The 23,795-nt window shown below is 46.0% G+C and overlaps 2 protein-coding genes across 3 annotated transcripts in view; one reads left to right on the top strand and one right to left on the bottom strand.

The window, feature by feature from the left end:
• The first annotated feature begins 781 nt into the window (after window positions 1–781).
• On the top strand, window positions 782–21,674 carry CCNE2 (cyclin E2). Its single transcript, XM_029062196.2, has 12 exons — window positions 782–799; window positions 2,454–2,493; window positions 2,618–2,714; window positions 3,031–3,087; window positions 4,189–4,340; window positions 5,715–5,850; window positions 6,343–6,489; window positions 9,015–9,110; window positions 16,391–16,525; window positions 18,113–18,224; window positions 18,658–18,815; window positions 20,205–21,674. Exons 2-12 carry the CDS (start codon window positions 2,480–2,482, stop codon window positions 20,316–20,318), a joined length of 1,218 nt encoding a protein of 405 aa, XP_028918029.1. The 5' UTR covers window positions 782–799; window positions 2,454–2,479; the 3' UTR covers window positions 20,319–21,674.
• INTS8 (integrator complex subunit 8) overlaps window positions 21,592–23,795 on the bottom strand; it is a 59,243-nt gene continuing 57,039 nt past the window's right edge. For both annotated transcript variants that reach the window (XM_029062194.1, XM_029062195.1), the window contains exon 27: window positions 21,592–21,814. In XM_029062194.1, coding sequence (XP_028918027.1) covers window positions 21,698–21,814 — 117 coding nt within the window. In that variant the 3' untranslated portion in view covers window positions 21,592–21,697. The remainder of the gene's footprint in view (window positions 21,815–23,795) is intronic.

Below are 23,795 nucleotides of genomic sequence, written 5' to 3'. Positions count from 1 at the left end.
CCTGGATCTCCCCCCAGCGCTTAGAACGGCGCTCTAGCACACAGTCAGCGCCTAAATCCCAACATTCTTCTTCTTCTTCTTCTCTGGGCCTCAGTTCCCTCCTCTGTCAAATGGGGAAGGAAGCCTGGGAGCCTCACGTGGGCCCACCTCATGCCCCTGGGGCCTCCCCCAGCGCTTAGCCCAGGGCTCGGCACAGAAGTCAACCTTTCACCAACACCGACATTAGGATGATCTGTTTTTATTATAATTCGGTTACGATGAGAACATTCGCCCTTCAGCCACATCAACGTTCTAACGATGGGGGGAGGGGGAGGCGCGCGCGCTGGGGCGGCGAGGGGCGCGCGGGCGGCGAGGGGCGCGCGGGCTCAGGGGGCGGGGCCCGAGGGGCGCGCGGGCCCAGGGGGCGGGGCCCGAGGGGCGCGCGGGCCCAGGGGGCGGGGCCCGAGGGGCGCGCGGGCTCAGGGGGCGGGGCCCGAGGGGCGCGCGGGCTCAGGGGGCGGGGCCCGAGGGGCGCGCGGGCTCAGGGGGCGGGGCCCGAGGGGCGCGCGGGCTCAGGGGGCGGGGCCCGAGGGGCGCGCGGGCTCAGGGGGCGGGGCCCGAGGGGCGCGCGGGCCCAGGGGGCGGGGCCCGAGGGGCGCGCGGGCCCAGGGGGCGGCGCCCGAGGGGCGCGCGGGCCCAGGGGGCGGGGCCTCGGGGCACGCGCCGGCCAGAGGTGTCAGGCCGGGGCGCATGCGCGGGAAGGGGGGTATATAAGGGGTTGGCGCCGGCGCCAGCTGAGAGTTGAGCGGCGGCCGGCGAGGTGAGTGGGGTGGCGGGGGGGCGCGGCCTCCGCTCCTCCATTTCCCCCCCCCCCCCCTCCCCTCGCTCCAGGACGGCGGGAAAGACGAGGAACCTGCTGCCCGCCTGCTTCTCTGCAGGCCTGGCAGAGGGGGGGGATGGATGGAGGCAGGACTGGCCCTGCTGCCGCTGCTCCCACTGTGTGCGGAGCGCTGGGCCAAACGCCCGCTGAAGCTCCGTCCCGGCCGTGGAGCCGCATCCCTTCCCTGGGGAGCATGGATGGAGCGCCCGCTGGGTGCCGAAAACGCCCCCTCGGATGCGGCCGCGGGATCCGTCCGGGAGGATTGAGGGAGCGGCTCGGTGGTGCTGAGCGCTCGGACTGGACAATCGGGTCGTGGAGACACCGGGACGGTCCCGGGCTCATCGGGGACGGAGGGACAAAAGCCAGGCCACGGAATGACGAGAAATAGAATCGAGGGGCGGGTGTGGTTGGCACCCCCTCGGTGGAGAGATCCCCCCCCCCCCCTAATTTCGTTCCCCCCCAGGATGGAGGGCAGGGAGGGCCCGGAGGGGAGGGAGCTCAGCCCCGCGCTTCTCCCGCTGCTCCTCCCCTCGCTTCCCCGCCCCTGCCGCCCTCCAAATTGGCGCGGAACCGGCTTCTCCAGCCCCCTCCTCCTCCTCCAGCCCCCAGCTGGGGTGGGGGAGGATGGAGACCCCCGACCTTGAGCCCTGCCACCCGCCGGGAGGCTGCCCGGGCCTGCCAACGTCCTCCTGCCCCTCCTTGGGGGGTTTGAAAAAAGGACCGGTCAGTCCCCCTTCCAACCAGACGCATGGAGGGGGGGGGGAGGGAAGGGGGACATCCACCTGGGGGAGGGGAACCCGCCCTCATTTCCCTCCCTTCATTCGATCCTATTTATTCGAGCACAGTCCTATTTATGGAGCAATGACTGTGCGCGGAGCGCTGGACTCAGCCCCCCGGAATGGGACCGCCCCCCCCCCCCAAAAGGGTGAAAAAGGGGGAGACGGACAACGAAACCTCCCTTCGTATTTATGCAGCGCCCACGGTGTGCAGAGCACTGGGCTGAGCGCTGGGGCTGGACAGTTCAGGATGAGACACCGGCCCCCACCAGGGGTTCCCAGTCTAGAAGGGGGTGACAGAAAAGTAGTCAGGTATGGAGAGCGTCAAGAGAAATAGATTCATAGCGTGGGCAAGATAGAGGAATAATCTCTACCAATATGCGCAGTGCTGTGGGGAGGGGAAGAGCAGAGGGCGGGAGAAAGGGGAAGGGGGAGGGAGGAGTCAGTAGGGAGCGCCACTAGGTGCCGAGCACTGTACTGAGCGCTGCATTTTCCATAACCACCCCCTTCTGGGTCCCGAAAGGTGACCTCCCCCGCCCGAGGAACAAATAATCGCTACTTATCCATCCCCGAGCATCCTGGAGGGGCTAAGGAAGGCACCCCGGGGACGGATGCCAGGCCGGCTTGCTTCCTTGGTTAAGAAAGTAGAGTTTAATACGGTGCACACAGCGACCTTAATTGTGTTCTCACGGTGCGACGCGGCTCTGGCACTCTGCTGGACGTTGTGTTCCCCCAGTGCAGCTCTTTGGGGCTTGTCGGGTCCGGATATGGACTGAAAATTTGGCTTTCTTTCTCCCCCCTCCCCCCCCCTTCTACAGAGGTGGCCAACCATTCTAACGGGAGAATGTCAAGACGCAGGTAACGTTATGGGTGTGCTTTTTTTTTTGGGGGGGGGGGGGTGGAATGCTTTTAGCCTCACGACAGCAGAAAATCGGAAGAATTAAAAGACTTTTCTTGCCCTCCCCTCCCTCCCCCGATCTAGTTGCCGACTGCAAGCCAAGCAGCAGCCCCAGCCCAGCCAGGGGGAATCCCTCCAAGAACTTCAGCTCCTCCAAACGAGGAAGAGAAAACCGATCCAGGTGAGCCGAGAAATAATTGGGGAGGGGGGGAAAAAAGCAAAAGGGAAAGCTAACTGTTACCTACCTGGCCACTTGGTGGGGGGGGAAGGGGAGCTGATGGACCCGTAGAGGTGCCCATCTGGCCACTTTGGGGGTAGCCACCCCTAAACCAGGGCTGTTTCATACCTCACCTCCTCCAGGAGGCCTTCCCAGGCTGAGCCCTCCCTTTCCCTCTGTCCCTCCCCCTACTCCCTCCGCTCTACCCCCCTTCCCCTCCCCACCACACTTGTTCCGATTTGCATATATTATTTATGACTACTTTCTTCACGATGTTCAGGATGCCAAGAAAAGGAAAGACGACAAAGTCAGCAAGAGGCACCAGTATGAAATTCGGGTAATGCAGAATTGGGCAACCAACGGGGGTGGGGGAGGAGACATAGGTGAAAAGCACTGTGTTGAGTATGGGGCAGGGCTGGCTGCCTGGGGGGAAGGGCCCCTTTGACATTTTGACCTCTAAAGGCCGCCTAGAGGTCGGGAGAGGGGGCTCCGACCTTCGGGCCCTTCCGAGCGTGCGTCTGAATGTTGCAGCCAGGGCTGCCCCTGCTGCTTTGGCTGCTGCTGCAGAGTAAGTTTAGCCTGTCCAAGCAGCTGGTTCCTCTTTGTAAATCCCTCCCTCTCGGAGCCGCCTGGCGCGCCCAGGGCCCGCCTAATCCTGTCGGATATACTGCTCTTTGTTCCCTCCCTAACCGGAGCCCAGGGTCCCCTGGCAGCCTGGCACCTGGGATCAGCTTTGTACCCAACTCGCCTTCCTATCTGTGGATTCTCCAGAGCCTTCATTGTCTTCTGTAATTTATTTCTTTTAAAAAACTCCCCCACTCCCTTCCGAAGCCACCCCCCTGGACAGAAACTAGACAACTCTCTTATCGGTTGTCCCATTTTCAACATTTTCTGAGGCTTTGAAGGGTCCCTGGCCCATATCCCTAAAATAAGCTTTAGCTGGGCAATAGATTTTATTAAAAAAAAAAAAAAAAAAGGGGGGGGGGGCTATCTCTCAAATGAGGTGGTGGGAGGTAAGGGGAATCAACAACTTTTTTGAACAATAACTTGATATCATAAAGGATGGATCTGTTTTAGCTGGGAAAGTACATTGGTGTTCATGCTCCCTCTCTTCTTTCCCTCCCCAAATATCCGTTTAATTGTTTGAACTGTGGTCACCTGCCTGATGGGGTTTTTTTGTTTGTTTGTTTTTTCCCCCATATCAGATTAGTAACTCTGTGGGGTTCTGAATTGGTCCACTTTTTTTTTTAAATGAAAATCAAATTTGAGACTTAAAACGCTATGCAAAGCTTCCTTACTATGGCACTCAGTTCCATGAAATAGAAGTACATTTAATTACAGCATTCTAGAAAAGCTTCCATTTTTTCATCAGGGCAGCAGGTTATTTTGAATAAAATGAACAGCAGTGATGCAATTTTTATTTCCTTCTAAATGACAGAGTTGTTGGCCATCTATGTTGACTGGAGGTATCAGTCCTTGCATCATAATTGAAACGCCACATAAAGAAACAGTCACCAGTGACTTCTCTAGATTCACCAATTATCGGTTTAAAAATCTCTTCATAAATCCCTCACCTTTACCTGACTTAAGGTAAGTTATTTTCTTTAACTTACCCCCACCTCCCCGGGCCCAACCAATAAACGCTTTAAGTCACTGACAATACGATTGCTTGCTAGTTTGATTTTTTTGTTGTTGTTTTTGTTCTCGATGGCAATTCCGTAAGAGGTAAGTTATTTTAGAGGGTATTTATTTCTGTTCCCGTTTGGCTGTGGCACTTGACAATACTGTAACTTTGTCCTGATGATTGTGTTTTAAAGGACTTTACTATTGTACTTGTGTCTCTGTTTTGGCTAGGAGGGTAACATAAGGAGTAGATGCTAGAACAGTCATCCGGGTTTTACTTGGTTCAAAATGAAGGCAGTTCTTGGCTTATCCCAGTTGTAGATTTGAACAGTGTTTGTGGGGACCTGATCTGGGAGGAGTCCCCTCTCCTTCCCCCTCAAGCCAAGTTAAGAAATAACTGGAAATAACATGGAATGGTGGGCTATTTCCTGGTAGGGTCCTAACCAGTTCTGAATTTTTTTTTTTAAAATTAAATTATTATCTTGGATGTGGGGTTTGGAGGAGTGGTGGTTATGGCCATGGTGAAAGGTGGGATTTCTTGGCTGGGGAGGGAGGGAGGGTCCCATTCTCATTCCTTTCCCTTGCTCTTCCTTCATTTATTCAATTGTATTTTTCGAGTGCTGTGTGGAACACTGTACTAAATGCTTGGGAGAGTAAGAGATAACAATGAACACACATTCCCTGCCCACAATGAGCTTACAGTCTCTGGCCCACTTGTTTCAGGTCCCTTTTGATATTCCGCAGCTGAACTCCAGCCAGTTCATCCAGCACTGCCCTCTCTAAGGTCACCAGTGACCTCCTTCTTGTCAGATCCCTTGATCTCTACTCCATCCTAATCTTCCAACCTCTCAGCTGCCTCGGACACTGTAAACCACCTTCTCATGGAAACACATTCGAATCGTGGCCCAACTCACTTCTTTAGGGGTTCATCTCCTCCTTTCAGGTCACCAAGGGCATCATTTGCATGTCACTGTTTCTAATAATCAATGCAATTAGTAGACGTGATCCCTGCCCTTTAGGAATTCTCAAGTCCAGCTGGGAAGACATACATTAAAATACATTTTAGGAAGGAAGAAAGAAGTAAGGGTAGGTACCTCAAGGGGAGCGGTGAGAACCACCGAAGTGGTAGTAGGGGGATGTATCTGGATGGGATTTAGGAGAGAATGCATTTGTACCTGTCTGCCTCACTTAGTTCCTGGTGTCAACTTTAAACTTTGCACTTTCAGCCCTCGCGCTATCCTTCTTCAAAAACTTTATGGCATGTGATTAAAGAACAGTTGTGAGGAGGCGTTTTAAAATCACTATATTTTAATCTCAGTTTCTTTTTGCTTGGTTTTACAGCTGGGGATGTTCTAATGATGTCTGGCTAAACCTGTTAAATAAAGAGACCAAATATGTTCACGACAAGCATTTTGAAGACCTGCATTCCGATTTAGAGCCACAAATGAGGTCGATACTACTGGACTGGCTTTTAGAGGTGCGTATATGTAGATTCACTTCGGTGTGTGTATCCAAAGCTGACAAAATGCATTTTTGCCTTATTAACCAAACACGTTCAAGACAAACGTTTTGAAGTCCCTCATTTTGACTTTGGACCAGAGATGGGGGTCAAAACTATTGCTTCTTAGCAGCTCTGGTAGAGACAGGAAGATTGAAATAAATAATCCAGAACTTTAATTTTAATTATCCATATTGTCCCAGTTCCCCATCAGCATGAATAATTGGGTTGGTTTATGTATCTTCCCAGAGACTTCTTTTAAGGGTGTACATTTTAATAATCAAAAACACTTTTGAAACAAGGACCACAATTTTGTGGTTGTTATACCAGCAATTGATATTTTTTATGCATTAACTATCTAAACACTTATATGGAAGGAGAAAATAGTACTCCAATTCACAATATGCATTCATGTGACTTTTTTCCTTCTCTTGGAAGATTATTTTAAGCAATGTTTTCATCCTATTTTAGGTATGTGAAGTATACACACTTCACAGAGAAACATTTTACCTTGCTCAGGATTTCTTTGATAGATTCATGTCGACACAAAAGAACATAAACAAAAATATGCTTCAACTCATAGGAATTACCTCATTATTTATTGCTTCCAAATTAGAGGTAAGTGCTGTGATGTTCTCCCCCCTGCCCCCAGCCCAGGGAATGCTATTGGTGGCTCTTCGTTACTAGTGGCATAGTCCAGCAGGATAATCAGATTGGAACCCAGCTCTCATTCATTTCTTCGTATTTCCTGAACACTTACTGTGCAGAGTATTGTACTAAGCGTTTGGCAGAGTACATTAAAATGTACAGACATATTCTCTGCCCTCAATGAGCTAACTCTCCTGATTCTCAGCGTATTGCTCGCCCTCCTCCTGCCACTCTCTGACTGGTATCTCGAAGAGATCTCCCATCTCTTCTCAAATTCGGCCCCCTCCACTCCATCTCCTCATGCCTCATCATGACGCCTGCCTCCCTTTTCTCGGCTCTGCCACAAGTCTGTTGGGTGACCTTGGGCAAGTCGCTTCACTTCTTTCCGCCTGTTACCTTATCTGTAAAATGGGGATTGAGACTGTGAGGCCCATTTGGGACAGGGACTGTGTCCTACCCAATTTGCTTGTAACCTCCCCAGAACTTAATAACACTGCCTGGAACATAGTAAGCCCTTAACAAATACCATAATTATTATTGTCCCTCAGACTTCCATCTTCAACCACTCACTTTCCAATGGCTCCTTCCCCACTGTTTTCAAACACGCCCGTGTATCCCCTAGCCCTTAAAAACCCTCTTGAGATCCTCATGGCACCTTCCAGTTATTGTCCGTCTCCCTCCTTCCGTTCCTTTCTAGGCTTCTTAAGTGAAATGTTTAAATTCAGTCTCCTTCCTCTGGTACAGTTCTCTCCTTGACCGTCCCCCACCCCCCAATCTGTCTTCTTCCCCCTTTATTCCATAGACAGCAACCTCTCTAAAGTCACCAATGACCTCCTCCTTGCCAAATTCAGTCACCTCTACTCCACCCTAATCCTCCAACCTTTCAGCTGCCTTGGACGCTGAACCACCTTCTTCTCGTGGAAACACATTCAAATCTTGGTGTCACTGACACCAATCTTTCTGGCCACTTCTACCTTTCTGGCTACTCCTTCTCTGTGTCTTACCTGCTCCTCCTCTGCCTCCCACCCCCTCTGGGTGCCTGTCAAGGCTCAGTTCTGGGTCCTCTTCTATTCTCCATTTCCACTCGCTCTGCTCTCAAAGACATTTCATTCACTTCTTTCACTTCAAGTACCATCTCTGTGGGGATGATCCCCACATCTATCTTTCCAGCTCTGACCTCTCCTTCTCATCTTTCTCATTCAACCCACTCATTCAGTTGGTTGCCAAATTCTGTTGATTCTCCCTTAATAGCATCTCTAGAGTCTGCCCTTTCCCTCCAAATTATTGCTATGATAATCCAAGCACTTGTTCTATCCCACCTTGATTACTTTATCAGCCTCCTCGCTGACCTCCCTGCCTCCTGTCTCTCCTGCTCTGGTCCTTACTTCACTCTGCTTCACGGATCATTTTCCTAAAAAACGTTCAGTCGACATCTTCCCACTCCTCAAAAACCTCCGGTGGCTGGCTCTATACCTCTGCATCAAGTAAAAACTCCTTACCGTCAGCTTTAAGGCACTCAATCAGCTCTCCCCCCGCCCCCACTACAACCCAACCCATGCTCTTCGCTCCTCTAATGCCAATCTACTCTCTGTACCTCAGTCTCACCGTCAACCCTTTGCCCACATCTTCTCTCTGTTCTGGAACTTAATCCGCACTCATACAACAGGCCACATCTTCCCCACTTCCGCAGCCCTACTGATAGCACATCTCCTCTGAGAGGCTTTCCATTCATTCAATCGTATTTATTGAGCACTTACTGTGTACAGAGCACTGTACTAAGTCCTTGGGAGAGTACAGTAGAACAATAAGACAAATTCCCTGCCTACAATGAGCTTAGTCTATTTAGCCTTGGTCCCTCCCTCTTATGGGTCCTTCACACTTGTATCAAAACCCCTTAAGCACTTGATACTCACCCCAGCTCCACAGCACTCTTGTACATATCCTTATTCCCTGCCATTCCCCTATCTATAACTTGTTTTAATGACTTTTTTTAATGGTATTTGTTAAGTGCTTATAATGTGCCAGGAACTGTACTAGGTGCTGGAGTAGATAATCAGGTTGGACACAGTCCATGCCCCACATGGAGCTCAAAGTCTTAATCTCCATTTTGCAGATGAAGTAATTGAGGTACAGTGAAGTGACTTGCTCACGGTCACACAGCAGGCAAGTGGCAGAGCCAGGATTAGAATCCACTAAGCCATGTTGCGTCTCTAGAATATAGAGAAGAGGTCTTTCCCTCTGGAGTGTGGGCAGGAAGCGTGATTAGCAACTCTGCTGTAGTGTTCTCTCCCAAGGGGCTAGTACAGTGTTCTGTGCACGATAAATACCCTGAATTGATTGAAAAGTGTTCTGAAAACTGGGTTCCTGTCTCTCTTTAGTAGCATAGATTTTTAAAAGATAATAAAACACTTTTTAAATGTATCCTGTGGAACTGCTGATTTTTATAGATGAGAACATCCAAAATGTCTTAAACATAAAATTGGTTCTCTCTAAAGGAAATCTATGCTCCTAAACTTCAGGAGTTTGCTTATGTGACTGATGGTGCCTGCAGTGAAGAAGATATCCTAAGGATGGAACTCATTATATTAAAGGTAATGTACCTTTTTTTTTTTCTTTATATCACGGTGCTCATCAGAGCTCTGTAAATAAGTCTTTGTTGAATAGATGAGGAGGCTAGATCAGATACACTATGATGGGAATCATAAGTATATGGAAGTAATAGTTTATCTTTAGTAAGCATAATTGATTCTGATCTGGCAAAGTGAAGTACAATACATTTTAGTGAGTTTACTGGCTAATACAATTTACTAATAATCAAGGAGTCTCTCAGTGGTGAAAGACAAACCAATGAAGCAATAAGACTATCAACAAGGGTGACTTCTTTTTACACATTTTTGACTTTCTGACTCTCAGGCCCATACTCTATCCACCATGCCACACTACTTCTCTATCTACTTATGTGTACTCACAGCCACTGTAGTCCTTTTTATATGTAACAAATTACATATTCTACTCTTTAAACACTAACTCATTTATCTTTCCATTCTTTTTCCTAATAGTAATTTATTCTCAATCTGCCTTCTCAATTAGAATGAAAACTCCTAGAGCTATCTGCACTCCATCTCTCTAGTACTAGTATCACGATCTACAATTATGTATACATGTTACTTTTTTGGTAAATATTTTTGTCTCCTCCATTAGAGTATGAGCTCTTTAGGGGCCAGGTATGTGACACTACCTTATTTTGTAAATTCCAATCACTCTGTACATCTAGTGGGTGCTCAATAAATGGTCTTACTACTGCTTGAGGGCTAAGATCATGTCATCTCACCGCATTATACTCTCCACAGTGCTTTATATAATACCCATATGCAATAGGTTCTTACTTATTGAAGGCATATCTCCTCCAGGAGGCCTTCCCTGACTAAGCCCCCACCTTTCCTCTTCTCCCACTTCCTTCTGCATCACCCTGACTTGCTTGCTCTCTTTGTTCTTCCCTCCTCCCCTCCTGTCCCCACAGCACTTATGTACATAGCTGTAATTTTATTTATTTTAACATCTATCTTCCTTTATAGACTGTAAGCTCACTGTGGGCAGAGAATGTGTCTATTGTGGCATTGTACTCTCCCAAGTGCTTAGTACAGTGCTCTGCACATAGTAAGCACTTAATAAATATGATCGAATGAATAAATACTGTTGATGGAGAGGAGGGAGGTGCCCTGGTACAAATCAGAACTCCTCCCAAATCCCAGAACCCCAGTAACATGGAGGTTCAGGACTTCTGTGGGTCCCACTAACAAGGTGGAAAATGGTGATAACTTTGAGGGAAAAGACCAGGTGCCTTTCCTTTTTTGGGAGGGGTTGAGGTCGGTGAGGGGCTTATTTGCCATGTCCTCAGTTTCCTTGATTTTATCAGGGGCGTGCTGCTTTAATCAACCCATGTCTGATGCACACACTAGGCCAGGGCTGCTGGGTTGCTGTGGGCTAGGAACCTTTAGTCCAAGTTGGTGACACTGGGCTTGTCCGTCAACATCCATGTTTCTCATTTCTTCCATAGTTCAACCCTGACACTTGAATTGATTATTTTCCTTGCCTCCAGTAATATTGGCTATACATATACAGACAAGCTCTTAGAAAATGCAATTCAGTAATAGAGACAATCCCTACCCTTAACAGGACTCCTCACTGGCCTGCACATGCATAGATTCCATAATTAGGTGACTTTCTTAATTTGGCAACCTCTCAGTCAACTGACTTATGTATCACTTAGGAATCCACTTTCCCACAACATGCCAATCCCTTTTGTATATAAACATGCAGGGTACCTTCCTACTATCAGCGTCAGTCAGTCATTGGTATTTACTGAGTGCTTACATTCAGTTGTGTTGAGTGCTTACTGTATACGGAGCATTGTACTAAGCACTTGGAAAGTACAGTTCAGTAATAGAGACAGACAATCCCTGCCCACACCGACCTTACAGTCTAGAAGGGGGGAGACAGACAACAAAACAAGTAAAAAGGCATCAATAGAAATAGAGAATTATATTTATATACATATATATATATATACACACACACACATCAAAACAAGTAAACAGGCATTAGTAGAAGAAGAATTACATATTCACACAGGGCTGTGGGGTGGGGAGAAGGAGATAAAGCAAAGGGAGTGAGTCAGGGAGGGGAGGGGGAACTGAGGAAAAGGGGGGCTTAGTCGGAGAAGGCCTCTTGGAGGAGGTGAGTCGCCTTTTGAAGAGGGGGGAGTTATTGGCGGATTTGAAGAGGGAGGGCTTCCCAGGCCAGAGGTAGGACATGGGCCAGGGGTTGAGTGTAGGGACAAGTGAGATGGAGGCACAGTGAGAAGGCTAGCACCAGAGGAGTGGCATGTATGGGCTGGGAAGGGGCAAGGTGATGGAGAGCTTTGAAGTCAATAGTGAGGAGTTTTTGTGATATGGAGGTTGATAGGCAACCACTGGAGGTCTTTGAGGGGGTGGTGACATGCCCAGTATGTGTGCAGAGTACCATACGGAGTGCTTGGGAAAGTACAGTTTAACAATAAACAAGATACATTCTCTGACCACAATGAGCTTATAGAGGGCGGGTGGGAGACTGATATTAGTAACAGTGAATACATTCCAGGTGGGTACATAAGTGCTGTGGGGCTGGAAGAGGGGGATGAATAAAGGGGGCAAGTCAGGGTGATGCAGAAGGGAGCGAGAGAAGAGGAAAGGAGAGGCTAAGTCAGGGAAGGGCTCGGGGAGGAGAGATGTGCCTTCAGTAAGGCTTGGAAGGCAGGGAGACTATCTGTCGGATATGAGGAGGGAGGCCATTCCAGGCCAGAGGCAGGCCAGGCCAGAGGATGAGCAGTCGGTGGCGAGATGGAGGTTCAGTAAGAAGGTTAGCATTAGAGGAGCGAAGTGTGCGGGCTGGGTTGTAGTAGGAGAGAAGTGCGATGGGGGGGCAAGGTGATTGAGTGCTTTAATGCCACATGCTAGCCCATCACCTGCCAACGCCACTAGGAAACTCAAAACTGACAGCATTCATACTTCATATGGTGCTCTTTACAGGGTGAGCACTCAAGTACTACTGATTAACAGGCATTTTTAAACTTCAGATCATGCCGGGGTGAGAATGGCTATTTGAACATCATGCCAGTAGTGCATCATCAACCTTTTTGAAATTATCCTCTGGAGAAACCTTGGGATGGCATTCCTTTCTCCCATCCCATTCGCTCAACCCTTGGGGAGTCCCGTCTCTTTGCTCCTGATTATTCGGGCACGTTGAGTAAGGGCAACTCATCTCTACCATATGCCACTTCTGCTGACTAATCTATAGATTAAAAAGGTCCAGACTTCTGGAGAGAAAAATCTTGGTGGTGGTGGTGTATATTATGAATTTTATATGAGGAGCAGTGAGGCCTAATGGAAAAGACCCAGGCCTGGGAATCAGAGGACCTTGGTTTTAATCCCAGCTCTGCCAAATGGATGCTGTGATCCATTTCCTCATCTTTAAAATGAGGGTTCAGTGCCTTTTTTCTCTCTTGTACCTAGACTGAAACACACGTGGGACAGGGACTGTATCCAACCTGATTAATTTGTATCTACCCGAGTGATTAGAACAAAGCCTAGCGTATATAAAATTAATAATAATAATATAAGATGGATATTGTAAATTTTAGAGATTAGACTGGGAAATTTCTATTAGTGAATTCAGTGACGACTCAATCATCCCCAATCTTCATTTTAGCCAAGTTTCAATTTGCTTTCCCATAAAGGTTTAACCTTTTTACCACTAATCCTTTCCCTTTCGGAATAAGTGAAATAGCCAAAGAGGGGAATATGGGGAAGCTATCAAACTGGAAAACCAGCTCCTGAATAATCTAAAGGAAATAATCTAAAGTTTACACATTCAATAAATGGTACTGAGTGCTTATTATGTGCAGGGCACTGTACTAAACTCCAGGGAGAGTACAGAACAACAGAATTGGTAGACACAAGACGCTTACAGTCTAGAGGGGTAGACACATTAATATAAATTATAGATATGTACATAAGTGCAATGGGGATGAGGGTGGGGTAAATACACAAAATATTTTTATCATAAGCATACTACAAGTGCTCCCAGAGTAGATAGTAAAGATTACGTATTCCTTTTTCCCCTCAGGTAATTTATTTCATTATAGGAGAAAAGATATGCATAAACAGCAATATTTGCAGAAATATCAAATAATTTAAGTACATTAAGGGTTAGGGATGTAGTGAAAGAGAAATGAGAAATATCTGACTGAGGGGAATGAGTAGATTGGAGGTGAGAGGAGATTGCTTTTGTATTGAGCGGCATGTTACAGACAAGAGTGGGGGACACGAATGTTGGGGATTACTCTAAAGCCAGCCACTCCTGCAGTCTCACATTTCTTCCTGCTTTCAGGACATCTCTACCTGGATATCCTACTGACACCTCAAACCTAACACGTTCAAAACAGCACTCCTCATCTTCCCACCCTAACCCTGCCCTCCCACTGACTTTCCCATTACTGTAGACAGCACCAGAACCGTCCCTCTCTTAAAAAAAACCCTTAACCTCGACTCATCTCCTTCATTCCGCCCACACATTCAATCTGGCATACAATCCTGTAGATTCTGCCTTCTATCTAGAATCTCCCCCATCCCCTCCATCAACAACTGCAGTGATGCTGATTTAAGCATTTTATGGTTTCCTGCCTTGACTACTGCAACAGCCTCCTTGCTGACCTTCCTGCCGCCTCCCTGTCCCATCTCCAGTCCATACTTTTATTTTTCATTATTATAATAGTCACTTACCATAAACCAGTCACTGTACTAACCATTGGGGGAGGTTACAAGTTAATCAGGTTGGAGTCAGTCCTTGACCCACGTGGGGCTCACATTCTTAATCTCCATTTTACAGGTGAGGTAACTAAGGCCTAGAGTAGTAAAATGACTTGCCCGAGGTCATACAGCAGAGGCAAAGCTGGGATTAGATCTCAGGTCCTTCAGGCCCATGCTCTAAATACTAGGCCATGTTGTTTCTCTACTTCACTTTACTGCCCAGATCATCTTTCTGAAAAACTGTTTGTCTCCCCACTCCTTAAACATCTTCAGTGATTTCCCCTCCACGTCCACATCAAACAGAAAGTCCTTACCATTGATTTTAAGGCACGCAATCAGCTCTCTCTCTCCTTTACCTCTCTGATCAGTAGAAAAGTACAATCCACCCCACACATTCTGCTTCTTTAATACCAACCTACTCACTGTACCTCTATCTTGTCTATTAATAATAATAATAATGTTGGTATTTGTTAAGCGCTTACTATGTGCAGAGAAGCAGCGTGGCTCAGTGGAAAGAGCGCGGGCTTTGGAGTCAGAGGTCATGAGTTCAAATCCCGGCTCGGCCACTTGTCAGCTGTGTGACTGTGGGCAAGTCACTTAACTTCTCTGGGCCTCAGTTACCTCATCTGTAAAATGGGGATTAAGACTGTGAGCCCCCATGTGGGACAACCTGATTCCCCTATGTCTACCCCAGCGCTTAGAACAGTGCTCGGCACATAGTAAGCGCTTAACAAATACCAACATTATTATTATTATTATTATCACTGTTCTAAGCGCTGGGGTAGACACAGGGGAATCAGGTTGTCCCATGTGGGGCTCACAGTCTTCATCCCCATTTTCCAGATGAGGGAACTGAGGCACAGAGAAGTGAAGTGACTTGCCCACAGTCACACAGCTGACAAGTGGCCAAGCTGGGATTCGAACTCATAACCTCTGACTCCAAAGCCCAGGCTCTTTCCACTGAGCCACACTGCTTCTCAAACACTATTCTCCTCCCGATTCTTTGCCTACGTCCTCCCTCAGGCCTGGCACTTCTACCCCTTTCACCTCCTGTCTTTCCCGTGACTTTCCATCACTGTAGACAGCACCATCATCCTCCCTGTCTCACAAGACCGTAACCTTGACATTGCCCTTGACTCATCTCTCTCATTCAAACCACATATTCAATCTGTCATAAATCCTGTCAGTTGAAGTTGCACAACATTGCTAAAGTCCACCCTTTCCTCTCCATCCAAACTGCTACTGCGTTAATCCAAGCATTTACCCTATCTCGCCTTGATTACTCTATCAGCCTCCTTGCTGACCTCCCTTGCCTCCTGTCTCTCCCCAGTCCAGTCCCTATTTCCCTCCGCTGCCCAGATAGATCATTTTTCCACAGAATCGTTCAGTCATGTTTTCCCACTCTTCAAGAACCTCCAGTGGGTGCTCATCCACCTCTGCATCAAACAAACCCTTTACCATAGGCTTTAAAGCACTCAATCACCTTGTGCCCTCCTACATTTCCTACTACAACTTGGCCTGCACACTTTGCTCATCATACCAACCCATCACTGTTCCTTTATCTCATCTCTCTCACTGCTGATCTCTCACCCCCATCCTGCCTCTGGCCTGGAAACTCCCTCCCTCTTCATATCTGACAATTATTCTCTCCACTGTGAAAAGTCTTATTTAAGGCACAACTTCTCCAAGAAACCTTCTCTGACTAAGCCCTTATTTCCTCCTTTCCCACCCCCTTCTGCATCACTCTGATTTGCTTCCTTTATTCACTCCTTCCTCCTTATACTCTATTTCCCCTATCTAATTTGGTATCTGTCTCCCTCTAGACTATAAGTTCCTAGTGGGTAGGGATCATATCTACCAACTCGGTTGTATTATATTTGCCCAAGCACTCAGTACAGTACTCCACTGAGAAGCAGCGTGGCTCAGTGGAAAGAGCACGGGCTTTGGAGTCAGAGGTCATGGGTTTGAATCCCGGCTCTGCCACTTGTCAGCTGAGTGACTTTGGGCAAGTCATTTAACTTCTCAGTGCCTCAGTTACCTCATCTGTATGTAAAATGGGGATTAAGACTGTGAGCCCCACGTGGGACAACCTGATTCTCCTGTGTCTACGCCAGCGCTTAGAACAGTGCTCGGCACATAGTAAGCGCTTAATAATGTTGGTATTGTTATTATTATTACTTTACACACAATAAGAGCACAGTAAATACCATTATTAGATTGCAAGATTGGAGCAGACAAAGCATTCCATCTTTGGTTATCTTGTGGCCACCTTAATGTCAATTTAGTGGTTAGAAATGTACTAGAAAGAGATTTGGGACTCTTTGATTTGCGATGGAGAGGAGCCGGCCAGCGGTGATGTTAAAACCTGATAGTTATCTGTACTCAAGATGATGATGACCGTGTAATTAGGCAAGTGAGAGGAATCTGTTTCAAGTCTCTAAACAGCTGGTGTAATTCTTGTGGGGAAGTGAGGCGAGAATGGAATTGGTTCTTATCCAAGAGTTTACTGTGTGTTCTATCAACAGGCTTTAAAATGGGAACTCTGTCCAGTAACCATCATCTCCTGGCTGAATCTCTTCCTCCAAGTTGATGCTCTGAAAGATGTTCCTAAAGTTCTTTTACCTCAGTATTCTCAGGAAAAGTTCATTCAAATAGCACAGGTACAAGAATTGCTTCATATATTGTGCACGTATATTCTGCTAACCCGTACCAGTCGTCGGAAGTAGAGCATCCAAGGATAAAATTGCGCCAAATGAAAGCCACATTTTGGAGTTCTACGACAGTGTTTTCACATAGAAAGATGAGGAGGGAGAGAGGGAAATGGGTCACAATTTGGAAAAATGCTCAGGATGAATATTCCCTCTTTTATGATCTCCTAAAACAACCTCAATTTAAGGGGTGCAGATGTATTTTGTCAACTTAAGCTCCTCCAGAAACGTACTTTTGAATCAGAAAAGCCATTTGGCTCTTAAAAGACTGCTAGAGACCATGAGGTTAGCCACTTGTGTGGCATTTAGGAGAGTGCAACCGAGGTGAAATACCTAATGTCAAGTGCCCGGTTACGTTTATTTTCAGTTTCCCCTTCTTTCGTTGTTAGAATCATTTCTTGCCATATAATAGCCCCATCTCTGTTTCAAGTGTTACAAAAATTATGCACAGAAAGCAGACCAATCATGTTTGTAAACATCCAATCATATTTATTGAACACTTACTTTGTGCAGAGCACTGTACTAAGCACTTGGGAGAGTACAATACAATAAGAAACAGTACAGTACATGGCAGTCCATTTACAAATTTTTCATTTAAATTTCTCCTCTCTGTATCTCGCCTTTTGATATGTTAAGAGAAACGGATACTCATTTTATTTAGAGGCCGAATAATATAGAGCATCTCTGGAAATGCCATTCCTCTGTATGGAGCACCATTAATTTGATTTGTGCCTCTCCTTTTGTTGTGTGCCCTATTCATTTACTTGAAGTTTCACCCGCGTTGTCCGACGGAATTTAATTTTTGAGATTGTTCTTTCTTATCCAGAAAATGAAAATGGTGAATAATTGACTAATAGCCCCCAGAACAATCTCAAGGTAATCTCAACCATCAGTCTAATTTTGAAAACCTAGTCGGTTACCCTTAATCCCTACTTAAACCTTTCTCCCACCCACTCTTTTAAAATAGACACTGCCCTAGGTAGCAGCTAATTTAATTTTTTCAAGTAGAAGGAAACAAGAAAGGACATAGCGAGGGTGGACTCTAACTATAATGTTTGTTTGTAGTGATGAGACGCTTTTGTGTAGGATTAAGATGGAGGAATGGGATAACTAGAGACTGATTTAATTGAGTCTCTTACATAATCTACCCTATCTCCCACCCCCATGTGATAGTTTAATGAGGTAAACGTTCCCTATTTGCAGTCAGTCTCCCTTGGGATGGTCAGTCAATGAAGTGTGAAAAGCAGAGCAGTTTGCTTGGTAGGGGAAAAAATGGCTTAGCTTTTGTTAACTGTAGGGTGTTTGTTTTTTTAAGGGCAGTAACTGTCTTGCTAGGAAGGTGGTCCTATACTTCTGAATATTTAGCTAGGCAAGGCAGATTTTATATTAAATGTCACTCTCTCGTCTCGGCATTTTTCTGACACTTTTAAAGTGTGAACCAAACTAACCTAACTGGTGGAATTTCTTTTCTCTTTCTGGAAGCAGAAGCTTCGAAACCTTGATCTAAACTAACTGGAATTCAATGTTTTTATTTTGCAGCTTTTAGATCTGTGTATCCTAGTTCTAGATTCACTTGAGTTCCAGTATAGGATATTGGCTGCTGCTGCCTTGTGCCATTTTACCTCAATTGAAGTAGTTAAGAAAGCTTCAGGTAATACCTTTCTTTCTAATTTGAGATCCCAAAGAAAGCACTATTAATTAGGCTGATAGTTGAAGCAAAATTTATGCTAAACAGCAGTTCCTCATCCTACTGCAACTTGAATTTAAATGCCTTATTTTTGCTTTTAATTGGGGGATGAAGCAGACTTTTCTATGTTCTACCCTACAAACGAGGCAATATCAAAATCAAATGGAATTTTCACCCACCCACTGTGCCTTACTTTAATCTGGCAAACTAGCCATTATACATTCACAGTGGCACTGGTATTCTCGTTTTTGACTCTTAATGCCAAACTGCACCATGTTCATACCCCCAATTCTGAGATGGGAATCAACACATTTTAAAATTATCATCAGCCTTTGAAATAGTGAATATTTCTATTATAAGAGATTATAAATCCCCTTTACATCTTGTTTTCTTCTAGGTTTGGACTGGGAAAACATATCTGAATGCGTAGACTGGATGGTACCTTTTGTCAAAGTAGTAAGAGGGGCTGCTCCTGTGAAGCTAAAGTCTTTTAAGAAGGTTCCTGTAGAAGACAGGCATAATATTCAGACCCACACAAATTACTTGGCTATGCTGGTATGACTTAATATTTTAATAACTCAAAAGAAATTAGAGGTTAGAATATAGGTTTAAAAGTCCTAAAGAATGTCTTCTGGCTTTCAACTTCCTTTAATACTCTATCAGAAATGAAGACTGACACATAAATTTCACCCAATAGGTTAAAGTGAAACCCCAGGAGGAGCAAAGGTGATTCAGGTTTGACCTCTTGTTACAACAGGATTAGTGTCTGTCACGGTGGGAAGAGTTTAGGCTGGGGATCCTGTGGCCTCTGTGGTGCAGAAAGGACAGAGTGGTGGTTTTGGGTTACCCGGGCCATCGGCAGTCTCCTTTCCACTCCAGAACCCTGCTCAACCCTGAGCCTTGGGGAGCTAATGGCTACCACAACAAGACCCCAATTCCAGTTAGAGACTGTTAGTAAATCAGGTGTCCTCAGCAACCTTGAACCACTAGGCAACCAACGGGAAATTGTGTGGCCTATTTATATTGACGTCTTTCTTCCCCCCACCCCCGAATAACTCACTGTGGGCAGGGAATGTCACTCTTTGTTGTTGTACTTTCCCAAGCACTTAATACAGTGCTCTGAACATGGTAAGTGCTTTAATAAATACAATTAACTGAATGAATGAAAAATCCTAGGCCTGGCACTCAGAGGACCTGGGTTCTAATCTCCCCACCCAGCCACTCGCTTGGTGTGTGATATTTGAGCCAGTCACTTCATTTCTCTGCCTCAGTTACCTCATTTGTCAAATGGGGATTCAATGCCTGTCCTCCCTCCTGCTTACGAGGAGGGCTATGAGCTCCATTTGAGATAGGGACTGTGTCCGATCTGATTAACTCGTACCCACCCCAGCGCTTAGAAAACTTGTCAGCTGTGTGACTTTGGGCAAGTCACTTAACTTCTCGGTGCCTCAGTTACCTCATCTGTAAAAAATGGCGATTGACTGTGAGCCCCACATGGGACAACCGGATTCCCCTGTGTCTACCCCAGTGCTTAGAACAGTGCTTGGCACATAGTAAGTGCTTAACAAATACCAACATTATTATTATTATTATTAAAAGTGCCTGATGCATGGTACACGTTTAACAAACACCGTAAAACAATTTTAAAATTGTCCCCTGGGTACTTACTTTTCCTCTTAGTAGAAATAGCAGTATATGCCTAGAGTTATATGTTCTGACAGTAAAGAAAAGGGTTGAGAAAAACAGTGAATTGCATGAGAACTCCCTCTAGATGGTAAGGTGGCTGTGGGTAGGGAACTTGTCCATCAATGCTGTTATTTTGTGCCGTACTCTCCCAAGTACTTAGTACAGTGCTGTGCACACAGTAAATTCTCAGAATATGATTGACTTTCTATGCTGCTTTACCGGAAGAATAATCGCAAAAACCTCTTTGCTCTTGTATAGGATGAAGTTAACTATGTAGCAGCTCTCACCGAAGCAGGCCAGTTATCACCAGTGTGTAACGGCGGCATTATGACCCCACCGACCAGCACGGAAAAATCACCAGCAAAACACTAGAGAATAACTGCAGCAGCTGATGACTGAAACAAGGGATTTTTTTTTAACATCACGGTAGAATGACTCCGATCCGATTGGATTACTAAAGCTTTACCGAAACTTAATTTTACAATGGTCTTTTCCAATTTAGACACTGCACTGCAATACCAGCTAAAGGACCGACCTGTAATCGGGTCCTTGAAAAATAGGAAACTGGATCAGTTTACAAGACTTAAGGAAAGTGGAAGGTAGCAGGCAGGAGTCATTTCTACCACACTGCAAGTTTTTATATCTTGTTAGGCTAAGTTTACTGTGATAAACTAGGAATTTTAAATTTTTATGGACATTTGGGCTGGTTAACAGTCAAAATCAAAAAAGCTGAGCCTAATTTTTAGACTGTCAAGTTCATAGTTGGTGCTAGTTATTTATTGAGCAAATATTGCATCTGTTTACATTGTTCTAAGTTTAAGATGACATGCAGCTGGGACAGGATGCTGTTACAATCTGATTTTTTTTACTATGTTTGAAAAATGCAAGGTTTAGCAACTAACATGAATTTTCCATTATTATATTTTTTTCCTCTTACCTTCTCTTGACTTTGAGGCCTTAAAAGCTTAAAGGCCACCAGTCATCCATACTAACCCCTTCCATAAAAAGGGTTCCTTTATTGGGGCCAGGGCCCCAGAGATACTACTCAAAACCAAATGGAAACATTCCTTCTAATCCTCAATGCTAGGAAGGGAGAGACTCCTATTTTGATGAAAAGGTAACCTTTTTCATGGTGTACGATGTCACAAGGAAGTTTCTACACATGTAATCGAAACAAGGATGTCATCCCTCCATAAAACTTCCTAAAGTAAATTCAGTTCTTTGTAGTGAAATGGTAGCATTCTGTTCTTGAAAGGCCATTTTGGTGTGGAGAGGAGGGGAACGACTATATGCTAACTTTTAGAAAATGCAAATCTAAAAAGAATCGTATATGTGAAGCAGGATTCAGTCCAAGAACGTAGGGGAAGCAGCTGGGCACTTAATCACAAGAAAAATTGATGGGCATAAAATAATTGCATCTCAATATGCTTATTTCATTCAGCCTGGACACAGGATTTAATCAGAAAATTAACTGAATTGCTACTTTACTCTTGTCACTTGACATGTAAATATTTTCTTCCTTTGAAGAAATCAACAGATTTAAGCCATTCTCGATATGGTGTGAGGCCTTCTGTATAGTTTTATAAGATTTTTTTCCTATGATTGTTGCAGTATTCTAAGAAGAAAACATCACCACTTAAATATGTACATATGTATTGTATAAATTTAATCTTAATACTGTTTTAACATTGTTTAAAAATAAAAAGCTAAAATATTTTCCAGTCAAAAAAAGTCATTCCTTCATTAGAAACTTAGAAGTAAAGTTTTGCCATTGCTTGGAGAAACTTCTTTTTTCTTCTCTGGGCCGCGAGCTGTAACACTTCCTCTGGATTACTTGCATTCAGTTCAGTCTGGCCTATGGCCTTGATCTTTCGCCACACACACAAGAAAACGTATCGTTAGGTACACCTCTGCTAAGGGTTTTACATGCTGCGTGGATGGCAGCCTCTAGCTCTAACCGCTGACAGTGGAAAAAACGATGGCTAAAGACCTCATTACCCCGTTACGGCTCGTCCTTGGAAGCAAACGGGCCTCGGGGAGTGGGCTTCGATATCCCACTTTCACTTAAATATCGTTTTCCCCATGGCCGCGAACTGTTTGGAACAGGCTGCACTGACCTTGGCGTTGTAAAGAACACTTTAGGTGAGTAAACCAGGGCTCTCTTGGGAGTCCAATCTGCCTCTTGGGACGGCCGTATCATTAGCTTCACCTTCCCAGCCAAGAGCTAAGCGGGAAGTAAGGGGGTCACCCTGTCCCTCTGAGCCCTAAGGGGGCCGGGGAGGGAGGGAGTTCAGGTTCGCTCACCACCGGTCAGCTGAGGAGACTGAGAAGGCCCCGTGCCAAGGTTCAGATTGGTCAGAAAGGCTCCAGGACAGGGGATGAGTCCAGCAGCCTAGTGAGGTAAGTGGACCGCTGCAGCCCAGGACAGTGATTTCAGAATGTCACACGTATGGTTCTTTGGGCACGTTTTCTTTAGCTCTCCTGCCAAAAATTGCCCACCCAATATTTTGAGGGCAGGTTCCACTTCTGTTTCTCCTCTCCACTGCCCTCTAAGAGCTGGAGAAGGAGGGAGAGCAACTCAGAAATGGTGGGAACAGCAGCTAAGGTAAAGGGGGGCCGGGAGGGGGGCAGTTAGTGGGATGGTAAAAGGCTGGGCGTTAAAATGCTGTAGTGGCGAAGCTAAGCGGAAGCAATAGACCCTTGACCTGGGAGGGTCGGCATTAAGCTCTACAGTCTGTTTTAAGTGTCCAACTTCCAACTGTAAAATAGCAGCTCAGGATCAGAAAAATGGTTCCACATCAAGAAAAAAGTGACCCCAACTCAAATTTTTACAACACTCTGCTTTCTCCTCTACTTAATCACTCTCTTCTTCCCCCACACCCCATTTCCCATCCTTTGTTCCTCAAAAGCTAACCAATTCACTGTGCCCTGTTCTCAACTCTCCCACCACCGACCCCTTGCTCACACCCTCCCCATGCCCACGGTGCCCTCCATTTCTGACAGGCCCCAGCTCTTGCACTCTTTAAAGCCCTTCTAGAATCCCATCTCCTTTCTTAATTTCCAAATGTCCCACCTCACACATCAGCACTTCTGTAAGTGCTTACACTGTAGTGCTCTTAAGTACAGATCTTATATATTTCAGGTGTTAAGCACTTACTATGTGCCAGGCACTATACTAAGTACTGGGGTTGATACAAGCTCACCAGGTGGGACACTGTCCATGCCCCACATGGGGCTCATGGTCTCAATTCCCATTTTACAGATGAGGAAACTCAGACACAGAGAAGTGAAGTGACTTGCCCAAGGTCACATAGCAGACAAGTGGTGGAGCTGGAATTAGAACACAGGCCCTTCTGACTCCAAGGCCCGTGTTCTATCCACTAGGCCACAACGTTTGTCCTGATTCTCCATTTTTTCCTTGTATTGGAATTTCTTTTAGTATCTGCATCCTGGATAGGACGTAAAAGCTCATTTAGTGCAGAAAGCATAACTACTAATTCTACTTGGTATAGTGGATAGAGCACGGGCCTGAGAGTCAGAAGGTCACAGGTTCTAATCCCAGTTCTTTCACTTGTCTGCTGTATGACCATAGGCAAGTCACTTCACTTCTGTGCCTCAGTTACCTCATCTGTAAAATGGGGATTGAGACTGTGAGCCCCACATGGCATAGGGACTGTCCAACCCCATTTGCCTGTATCCACCCCAGCGCTTAGTACAGTGCCTGGCACATTAAGTGCTTATTAATAAACACCATTATTATTACTTGTTGTACTTCCCTAAGCACTTAGCACAGTGCTTTGCACACAGGTCTTCACTTGATACTGTAGACTGAAGAGTGAAAAGACCTTT

The sequence above is a fragment of the Ornithorhynchus anatinus genome, chromosome 4 (assembly GCF_004115215.2).
Source record: "Ornithorhynchus anatinus isolate Pmale09 chromosome 4, mOrnAna1.pri.v4, whole genome shotgun sequence".
In the NCBI taxonomy this organism is placed as follows: Eukaryota; Metazoa; Chordata; class Mammalia; order Monotremata; family Ornithorhynchidae; genus Ornithorhynchus; species Ornithorhynchus anatinus.
The sequence above is the reverse complement of the archived record's forward strand: the minus strand, read 5'-3'. Positions and strand labels throughout refer to the sequence as shown.